The sequence below is a fragment of the Cajanus cajan genome, chromosome 1, assembly GCF_000230855.2.
Source record: "Cajanus cajan strain Asha chromosome 1, NIPB_CcT2T_4, whole genome shotgun sequence".
Classification (NCBI taxonomy): domain Eukaryota; kingdom Viridiplantae; phylum Streptophyta; class Magnoliopsida; order Fabales; family Fabaceae; genus Cajanus; species Cajanus cajan.
The window spans coordinates 5,383,137-5,394,866 of NC_138517.1; the positions used below are offsets into that span (position 1 = coordinate 5,383,137).

Below are 11,730 nucleotides of genomic sequence, written 5' to 3' on the forward strand. Positions count from 1 at the left end.
TAGGCACAATTAACCTAACTATGCTATCAATTTTGTATGTTATTATTCCACATTTATTTAGTTTCTTGCAAGTTTAATTATAAGAAATTTTGCATAACTTCTCAACAAGTTTGGTCTGACCTAACCTTTTCTCATCTCTACCAATCAAAGACTAATTTTGTTTGTGGTAATGTGATTGTTGTCACTTTGAAGAATTTTCGCGTATAGCAGGAATTGAACACAAAATTTGTTGTTAAATAGACTTTCCCCATAATGAGTGTCTTGAGCCACTACGTCAACCCATCAAGTTACTTATGTTTTATAATTATTTTTAGACTGAATTATACTTTTAGTCTTTATTTATGCCAATTTGCAATTTTAGTACCTTAATTTGAAATATAGATGTTTGGTTCACCTATTTTTAGAAAATAAATTTTGGTTTTATCTTTAATTTGATTTTTGTTAAACGTTAAATTTTAACGTTGCTCGAGTCACTACTTAAGTGATATAATATTGAGTGATGTGATATATAAGGATAAAAGAATAACATACAAAAGATCTTCGTGTGTATTTATTTTATCGAATTATTGGTTTTTATTTTATTAATAAATTTATTTTGTATTTTTTTTTTAAATATCTTTGAATGTCATATTACTAAATGTCACATCACTTAAACATGAATAAACATTAAAGTTTAACAATTAATGAATATCAATTTGATAAGAGAATCAAAAAAATTTATTTTTAAAATAGAAGAACTAAATGTCTCTATTTTAAAATATAAGAAGCAAAATTATGAATTGTCAATAATAGAAGAACTAAAAATGCAATTTATTTTTATGATCTTTTGTAGAAAAATTTAAATAGTTAAATATATTTTTTATGGACTTAATTTTTCATATATCCATATAAAAAAGTAATTCCAAAATTTAATAATTTTACTATATAATAATTTATAATTGAAAATTGAGTAAAACACTTCTATGATTAGAATTTAATTAATGTCTAATTTCATATAAATCAAAAGGTTTTTTCATAAATTATACTTTTGAGTGTATTGAAATAAGTTAAAAATCATATGTAATATTATATTTTAAATTATTTTTTCAAAGGTTATAAACATTTAAAAGAAAAGTACAATGGAACATGTGGGTCAATTAATACAAGTTTGTTTTAGTTTAACGAGTCTAAAATTTGAGTCTTAAATATGCATTTATACTCAATATTTAGAATGAGCCATTCATGATAGTAGTTCTACTGATCATGGACAAAATACTAGTTATATTTACTCGAATTAAATTATATTTCTTTTTCTTTATCGGTAGAAATCACAAAGAATATAGAAATATTTGAGTAAAATTATATCTTATAATATATGGTCTATACAAACCAAAAATGAGTTTAAATAAATTGTAAATAAGTAATTCTAATTAAACATTACCATTTTTTTATCTATGTTATTGATATAAATATTTATCGACTTTATTGATAATTAATCTTCGTCAAAGAATCTGACTGATTATCATTAGTAAAATATTTTCACCCACACATATTATTTTCATACACAAAATTCAAACTTTATACCTTATTCAATAATACAAATTCTCACTTAACTATTCATAAGTTTGATTCTTTATTCAACTTAGACTTTTCATGTTTCTTATGCTAGAGAAAAACGTGATTCTTGCATCCTAAAACTTGAAAATGAAACAAAATCGCTAATGTACACATGCCTGTCGACCTTCCCTTTTTCTTCGTAGCTCTAAATATTCAACCTTCCGACCAGAACTATAATTTATTCATCCTTTTCAAAATTAATCACCACTCTCTCCTACCCATTAATTATCATGACATGAGACATTTCTCCATTACGTGATTCAAACCCCAAATCATTTCATAGAAACACTTTGAAGTAAACCTACCCACCACACCGACTCATTCTTTTCGTTGTAGTTCGGTGTTTCGTGACATGAAATCCTCTAACCCTATATTCGTCATTTTGTTCCCTTGTATTCTTTGGCTGATACCAACAAAAGCCCTTGTCAAACACTGTCTCTACTCTCATATTAGATACGATTTTCCTCCTTTTTGTACGCAGCTACTTGGCAATTGGTTTCCCCATAAAGCTGCCCTTGATAGAACTTTTGTCACAATATATAGCTCATATCCAATGTCAATTATAACTGCAAGTACTTCTATGTTTGCTTCTAATGTCCCATTTTTTTTCCTCCTCCACTTTTTCTTACCCCTCATCACTATTATTATCATCGATCACTATTATAAACTAGTTTTGCATTGTTAATACAATGGCCATAGAGTGCATGACAAATATACAATCCATGCCTCAACCACAAAAGCAGAACAAACACAAAGAAGATGAAGCACCATTGGTTTTTGATGCCTCACTTTTGAGTCACGAACTCCACCTACCAAAGCAATTCATTTGGCCTGATGAGGAGAAGCCATGCTTGAATGTGCCTGAGCTTGTTATGCCCCTAATTGACTTAAGGGGGTTCCTCTCTAGTGACCCTATTGCAACAATCGAGGCTGCAAGGTTGGTTGGTGAGGCATGTCAAAAGCATGGTTTCTTCCTTGTGGTGAACCATGGAATTGATGCCAACTTGATCTCCCATGCTCATGGCTACATGGATGACTTTTTTGAGCTTCCCCTATCTCAGAAACAGAGGGCTCAGAGGAAAACAGGAGAACACTATGGCTATGCTAGTAGCTTCACTAGCAGATTCTCTTCCAAGCTTCCATGGAAAGAGACACTCTCTTTTCAATTCTCAGCTGAGGATAACTCATCCACTCTTGTCAAAGACTACTTGTGCAACACATTGGGCAAGGAGTTTGAGCAGTTTGGGTAAGTTAGTAGTAACCAAAACATGATGATGAGTTTGGTTCAATACAAGTTAGAAACATTTTTTTAAAGCTTCTTTATTGAAAATAAAATTCTTTTAGGAGAGGAATTTTCAAAAGCACTTTTAAGTTTGATATCATATGCTAAATTAAGTGTTTTTCATTGTAAAACAGGAAGGTGTACCAAGACTATTGTGATGCCATGAGTAACCTTTCTTTGGGGATAATGGAGCTTTTGGGAATGAACCTTGGAGTAGGCAAAGAATATTTTAGGGAATTATTTGAAGAGAATAACTCAATAATGAGACTCAATTACTACCCTCCTTGTCAAAAACCAGACCTCACTTTGGGCACAGGACCTCATTGTGACCCAACATCTTTGACCATTCTTCACCAGGATCAAGTGGGTGGCTTCCAAGTTTTTGTTGACAATGAGTGGCATTCCATTAGCCCAAATTCTAATGCTTTTGTTGTCAACATTGGTGACACTTTCATGGTATGTTTTTTTTGGTCTATATAACTAACTTAAAATGCACTTATCTTCAAGTTTATCTAGATATAAGTTAAAAAAAGTTGAGAATTTTTCTACTGAAAATAAAGAACTTTTTCTGATAAAAAAAACTTTTAAAAAGTACTTTTATTTTGTATCCAACCACGTTGTTTTTGTTATCAAAGATTTCTATTTTCTTGTGTGATGTTATTGATTCAACCTTGTTTGTTTCACTTTTCTATTGTGTAGGCTCTATCAAATGGGAGGTACAAGAGTTGTTTGCATAGGGCAGTGGTGAACAGCAAGACAACAAGAAAATCTCTTGCTTTCTTTTTGTGTCCAAAGGGTGATAAGGTGGTTAGTCCACCAAGTGAATTGGTGGATGAATTGACGCCAAGGGTGTACCCAGATTTTACATGGCCTATGTTTCTAGAGTTCACTCAGAAACATTACAGAGCTGACATGAAAACTCTCGAGGCATTCACTAACTGGCTTCAACAGAAAAGAAGCTGAGATTTCAAGCACATGGATATGAATCACATATTATGTATTAGCCTTTGATATAAATAGTAACAAGTCTTTGATATAAATAGTAACAAGTCTCAAGTCGAAGTGTATTGATGGCAGAAAGCACTTAAAGGGCTGCAAAAAAAAATGACACTGAGATTGAAAATTCACATTTTCTTCATAATTTGAGTGTTGCAAGCTTGTGACTAGTAATGAACAAAACAAGGGAGATAAAATATTTATAAGGAATTAGTAAGAAAATTTGCTAGCTAATTTTGTAATTTTTCTTTGGTGATATAGAAAAGTTATTATTAAATTTGTAATACTTTATATTTTTTGTTTTACGTGCATAACAACATATGATATGTGGTAAATCCAAGTAAATCTTCTTCAAGCTATTGGAGCCACTAAGAAGATACCCAAATGACTTTGTAACCGAATGCCCCCTAACTTTCAATAAGTGAGATTTATAACCTCCCTAGTTTTGAATTTCCAGAATTAATGTTTTCTGAATTGTAAGGTCGAGTTTGAGAGATTCGAAGAAAACGAAGATTAACACCTAATGAATCCAAATTAGGACTTAAAATAATTAAAACGATGATATATGTGGTGTTATCTGATGATGAACCAATAATAATGTTTTATTTATCTTGAAGGTTTTAGAAGTTGAAAGTATGGAGAGTAAAGTTAAATAGATCCAACAAAACATGTGGCCCGTAATTTGAATGATTCGGAAGCATAGGGAGCTAAAGTCCACTGAGGATTGGCTTGCATAGAGATCTCTTTTTGCAATTTATGTATTAATATTTTGCAAGCACTTGCATTTTGGTTTTATTATTCAGATTTCTCATACCTGGAAATTTGGAGGGTTGTGTAATTTAGAATGCAAGGGAATACTCACTACAATCCTCATAGCACCTCTCTTGAAATGCTACAACATTCTTTTCACCATAGTTTAATCATTTCCTTAAAAGACATAAAATAAATTCAGAAATAAAACACGGATCTCTCGAGTCCCAATATGATTACTATAGGTTTTCTAATTCAAGTATTGATTTTTGCAAAATTTGTTATCATTTCTTTTGGTTTCCACTCACAACAAAACAAGGTCTTGGGAGCAATTTGCAGTTTGAGCAGAACAAAAACCACTTGTTCACCAGTTTATTTGGATGGAGGGGCCATGGTCCCCATTTTATTTAAAATGTATCAAATTCATATTAAAAATATTTTTTCCCTAAAATATAAATTAAAAAATATTATATATTGATAGGTGAAAATTATCATGTTAGTTTATACTTAGGAAAAAAAAAGAAAAATATATATAAGATTGATATATAATGTGATAGAAAGAGAGATAGTTTTTTTTTTAATTTATCCGTTGAATTACAAAAGTTTGATGTAGAATATGATATAATGGATAATAATAAAAATATTTTAAGCATTGATTTAAATTAATAAAACAAAGTATCAAACAATTTTTAAATTTTTTTAAAACGTTGCATCTTTGATCTATGCATTAAATTTTTTAAATTAATAGATGAATAATTGAAATTTGATGTAAAACATGCTTTATTAGATGGAATAAGTTTACCAAGAATTATTCTTAGTGTAAATGAATCCCTCTATTTCTGTGTGTATGTATTGATTAGGTCTAAAAAAATTTAAAATAATTTGAATACTACATGATACTTCGTTATATAAATTTAAATTAACATATAAAATATTTTTATGATCACCTGTCAATTTAAATTAAAGAAACAAAGTATTAAATAGTTTTCAAATTTTTAAAAAATTTGTAAAATTGATTTAATATTTATTAAGAACTTTTAATTTAATAGTTGAATTACGAAAATTTGATGTAGAACATGAATTATTGAATGAAATAAGTGGATTCCTTATATATATATATATATATATATACTTGTAATAAAGAAGATATCTCCTTTTGATTACACAATTTTGAAACAATTTTATCATTATAATTTCTATATTATTTCTTATTTTACCCTTTATAATTCAAAAATTGCTTAAAACTATCAATTATTAATCATAAAATATTATTCAATCTTATTTTAATTTTATTTATTTTAAAATACACGGAGGCACATAATACCTTTTATACACTAGAATATATAAAGATTTTGAGAAAATTATGTTAATCTCTCCTAATAGATAAGAGTATTGTACTATCCCTCTCTATTATGATAAATTATACAATTTAGTCCATTTAACTCAATGTTATAACAATCCATCAGGTCATTGTACTTAAGGGTTCAACTACTAACAGTGAAAACATATAATTGCAACTACCTAAGATAAATATGAAAATAGGTGAATGGATAAACATATATAATATATGTATGAGAATATAAAGAAACCAACTTATACAATTTACAGATGTTCCCCTCAAGGAACCACATCATGTCTTGTACACACACACAACACATATAATTGACAAGTATATAGCCTAGGGTTTCTATCAAGCAACATACTACTTCAACTACATTAGAGTAGCTCAAAAGAACACCAACATCATTGCCAACATGGCCTTAGATGTACCTCCTCATACCTATTTCTACTTTGTTCCTATATCAAGTATGATCATCACAATCCAACCACGTGAAAACATGTAAGGTAAACTAGTATTCAAAAGAAATCAACATAAAAGTATGAAGTAAAACAACTATACTACCCACATAAACAATTCAACTTATTTCAACACATTACCATACATTCTTCAACTTGAATCAACACAACAATGCAACTCATCAAAATGCACATATATAAAGTGACATTCTTAATAGTCCATGATTACTCTCCTTTCTATGTACAACTCAACAAAATGTAATTATTATTTATTGTCTATTTACATAATACTATAAGATATTATATTCTCCAATAATTTTGATACTAGTAAAGAAATAACCCATCACAAAAGGCCCGTTTAGGCCCAGCCCACCATTGGCCCATCCTGCCACTAGCCCACTAAAAACAAGTCAGTTCGGTCTAACCACTAGACAAAAATAAGTTGGAAACCTTAGTCTACCTTGCCATAGGTCAGGTTGGCGGATGACTAACCAAAAAAGGGCAAAAAGATAAAAAAAAAATTGAATATTTATTTTGAGTTACTATTTCAACATATTTTTTCTTAATATCTAAAAGACCTACATAAATCAGTGTATCTAAATAATAAAAAATTCTCAAATTACAACTGATTTGATTTGCTACATAAAAAAATCTCAAACTTGTTGCATAACAAAATATATATGTAATTATAATAATATTCATAGTTCTCGTAAAATATTTATTGAACATCAAACCTCAAATTACTTATAATAAAATAAATCAAATACATAACAAATAACATATTATACACAAAATAAATCTATCATGACTTAATTAAATTTACATTAAAAATAATAAATAAACATAAAAATAAAAATAAAAATAAAAAATGAACCTGTAGATTAGCCTGCCATGGCCCACTATTTGTCCTGACATATTAGGCAGAGTGGACTAGGCGATTGAATAGGTTAGGATACCTAACCTACCCATCAAATTATGACAGACCAATGGACAGACCCATAAATTATGACTCATTTTATCACCTTTAATTAAAAAAAAAAAGAAGATAATAATACTAGTATATATATATATATATATATATATATATATGCAAATGAAAGTATAATTTATTCTAAAGAATTTTGTTGAGCACGGTAGCATAATACTCAATAGATTTAGAAAATTAATTTTTATTAAAATATAATTAAATAAATATTTTATTGAAAATTTATATCCTGTGATATTCTTCTTTTTCTTTACAAGATGACTTATTTATTAGGTAGAATACCGAAAGAAATTAAAATTCCAGTAAAGTACTTTTTACTTTTAAATTATTATTTCGTAATAATAATAACTACGTCGTTAATTTTTGGTACATGTAACTACACCAATATATAAAAAACGCTACTCAAGTATTTTTAAAATATGTAATATAATTTTGTTATGAAAGGAAGAAAAAATAGAGAGAAGAAATGAGACAGTATGAGATAGAGAAAAGAATCTGACTGGTATATTATCTTTGGGAGAGGAGTAACCTATTTATAAGTACATGTGGTAACTGAACAATTACACAAAAAGGGAATAATACATAACGGACATATAAATGGTAATGATTGATAATGAATATTGGCATCCACTAATTAAGCCACTAATTATTATTCATAACACTCCCCCTTGGATGTCCAATATTTAGAATGTGCCTCGTTAAAACCTTACTAGGAAAAACCCTGTGGGATAAAAACCTAGTGAAGGAAAAAGAGTACATCATTCATAAATATTTATTTCTCCCCCTTATGCATACAATCTTTAAGACGACGGAGTCCAATCTTGTGTATCAACTGTTCAAAAACTTTTCTTGGACGTGACTTTGTAAAGAGATCTGCTAAGTTGTCACTTGAGCGGACTTGTTGAACATTTATATCACCATTCCTTTGAAGATCATGAGTAAAAAAGAATTTTGGTAGAATATGCTTTGTTCTATCTCCCTTGATGTATCCATCTTTCAATTGTGCAATACATGCAGCATTATCTTCATATATAACTGTCGATGTCATTTTTCCAGAAGATAAACCACAAGTTTCCCGTATATGTTGAATCACAGATCTTAGCTAAACACATTCACGACTTGCCTCATGTAATGCTAAAATTTCAGCATGATTAGATGAAGTGGCTGATATGGTTTGTTTTACAGATCGCCATGAAATGGCTGTACCACCACTTGTGAACAAATATCCTGTTTGTGATTTACCATTATGAGGATCCGACAAATAACCTGCGTCTGCATAACCATTTAGTTCTGGTTTGGAAACATTTGAATATAATAACCCCATATCCATTGTACCTCTAAGATAACAAAGTATTTGTTTAACTCCATTCCAATGTCTTCGTGTAGAACTATATCTTGCTAACAAATTAACAGCAAACACTATATCAGGTCGTGTATAATTAGCAAGGTACATTAGTGCTCCTATAGCACTAAGATATGGTACTTCAGGACCAAGTATTTCTTCATCCTTTTAATACATTATAACATTCACTTCAGGGAATGAAATAATGCTAGTTAAAATGGTCTCTTGCATAAAAAATCTCAATATTTTATTTTAGTCTTCAAGAGACAATAAACCAACTAAGGATATTTCTTAATCCTTTTATATATATATATATATATATATATAAATATTGTTACTTCTGGAGCAAGATAAATGTATGAAAAATATAATACATTTTTCAAATTGAGAAATCATTATAAAAATGACATTCTTGTTATGTATCTTTAGACATCAATTTAATATCAAAATCTACACTAATTTTTTTTTTATATCATCTCATGTATATTATCTACAAATAAATGTTTCACACAAAATAAAATTTAAAAAAAAATATATATCACTAACACTTTATTTTATCATTTTAGGAAATGAATGATACAACACAATCATATATTCATTTGAAAAAAAAATCATAACTTGTTTATGCCTTTCGTTATAAAAAAATGAATCTTTCTCAATATACTTATTAAAAAAAACATTTAATAAAATATATTTATGTCATTGCTAGGTTGACTTTAAAGAGATAAAAAAAAATAATGCTAAAAATTAGGGAAATTATTCTCCTTATAAATGTTATATCGAAAAATTAAGGAAATAAACATTGATCATAATTTCATTAAATTCTATATTTATGTACAAATCACAATCAAATTATAATTCAATGCTATCTCCATCAATTAACATAACAGACGCATAACATTATGAAAACAAATAATATCAATTATATCAATAGGATTTGAAAACAAACCCTTTAAGATTCAATAACGTAACACATGAGTTCAATTACATGACAAGTTGCTTATTTCAATCAATTTAATCATGAACAATATCAAATTACAGATGTAGGAAAACTCATAATCTTTTCAAGACATCACACAAAACCTAAATAGGCTTGAGGACACACTTCGCTAGTCATAATTTTTATATGTGCCTCAAATATCATTCAACATCATAATTATGACATTTACAAAATTATTTCACTTCCGGTGATGACCTCATTTATATCAAAGGATCAAATACAATGTAATATATTTATATCAAAATTTTCACTTCTGGTGAAATTTATTTTGTTTTTCACTTTTCATATTATTTTCTCACTTCTAGTGAGAAAATTTATTCCTTCAATTTCATTTTTTTTCATCATTTTCCCACTTCTGGTGAGAAAAATAAAATAAAATAAAAGAGGTTGAACATTCTTCTTTGATATTGTCTTCTAGACAGATTTCAAAAAATGTATGAAGAATTTCTTTGTTTAATAGTGTCTTCAGGACTACTATAATGTCTTCAAGAGTACTTTGATTCGTAACAATGTAAACAATACAAATATTTGATAAAATTCTTATTGTAAAAAAATGAATAGCTAACCTTGAAATATTTGTCTTAAAAAATATGACTTTCTTCAAGAAAATTCTTCACAACTTTCTCTTGTAGTTGCAACACCAATACTGATAACGTGTTATAAAAGGAAGAAAAAATAGGGAGAAGAAATGAGACAGTATGAGATAGAGAAAAGAATCTGACTGGTATATTATCTTTGGGAGAGGAGTAACCAATTTATAAGTACATGTGGTAACTGAACAATTACACAAAAAGGGAATAATACATAACGGACATATAAATGGTAATGATTGATAATGAATATTGGCATCCACTAATTAAGCCACTAATTATTATTCATAACAAATTTGAGAATATTTATAATTTTATTTTTAACTTCTAAATTTTATTGAAGCATTTGATTCATTGGCATTTTCTTACCGATTAGTGACATTAAAAAAAATAATTGAAAAATAGAGAGACATTTAAAAAAAAATTAGATTAGGATAAGAAACTACTTTTTATGAAACTAGATTTAACTATCAATCTCTTTAAAAAATTTCGATAACATATGAATCGTTAATTCTGTCTCGGTGTAAATTTTTATAGAAGGATATAAAATATAAAGAAAGGCAAATAAGTAAAATAAAAAACTTTTGAGTGGAAAGATAATTAAAATAAAAATTTAACTTTCAACAATTTCAAACAAAATTTTTAATTATTGTTTGATTTGATCAACTTTTTCTTCAATAATGATGATGCTCCGTTAAATATCTATAAACTTTTTTTTTGACTGTTAAATATCTATAAACTTAAATTAATGATATAATATTAAATCATAATTCATAAAAATTAGAATTAATGTTATTATTTAAAATTATAAAAACATTATATTCCACAAATCAACTATGTTTGCATATGATGCATAATTGAATATCAAATTTCAATATTAATAATCGTAACATAATTGAAAAATATCAAATGTCAAGTAACTTATTTCTGAAATCCATTGAAACGTCTATTTTACAAACAAGTGTATGCAAGCCTACATGCTAAATTCATTTGTAACCCTAAAAAATATGATGAATTTTGATGATATCAAATATTTAATACAATTAAATTAACCAAAAAAAAATCAAATAAGGTAGAATTAAAAACTTACATATCAAATAGTGTCACAAATTTTTCTATTTGCCGCACAAAGCGCACAGCAACATTGTCCTCGGACAAATAACAAATATAATTTAAAAGGAAATTATGAATGTATTATGCCATATAATACCTTTTTTTGGGATTCAAACAACCATCTTTATATGCATGTCTGAGATTCTTCTTTATTGTCCTCAAGGCTTCTGAATCATTTTTGGTTCAAGGAATTCAAAAAGGTCTAGATTACCCAAAATGATATAATAACTCTTTGGGGGTATTTTAGTGAACACCTAACGAGCATACATGAAAACAACC

The 11,730-nt window shown here is 27.9% G+C and overlaps 1 protein-coding gene across 1 annotated transcript; it reads left to right on the forward strand.

Annotated features, from left to right (window-relative positions):
• Positions 1-1,877: 1,877 nt before the first annotated feature.
• Positions 1,878-4,160, forward strand: LOC109818734 (gibberellin 20 oxidase 1). The gene is made up of 3 exons (XM_020384259.3): positions 1,878-2,842; positions 3,013-3,334; positions 3,578-4,160. The coding sequence occupies exons 1-3, from the start codon at positions 2,286-2,288 to the stop codon at positions 3,839-3,841; spliced, it is 1,143 nt and encodes a 380-aa protein (XP_020239848.2). The 5' UTR covers positions 1,878-2,285; the 3' UTR covers positions 3,842-4,160.
• The last annotated feature ends 7,570 nt before the right edge of the window (positions 4,161-11,730 follow it).

Excerpts from the sequence above, each read along its gene's own strand:
- LOC109818734 (XM_020384259.3), top strand. The coding sequence starts at position 2,286 with ATGGCCATAGAGTGCATGACAAATATACAATCCATGCCTCAACCACAA. Across the intron at positions 2,843-3,012 it reads AAGGAGTTTGAGCAGTTTGG|GAAGGTGTACCAAGACTATT; the intron begins GTAAGTTAGTAG and ends ATTGTAAAACAG. Across the intron at positions 3,335-3,577 it reads ACATTGGTGACACTTTCATG|GCTCTATCAAATGGGAGGTA; the intron begins GTATGTTTTTTT and ends TCTATTGTGTAG.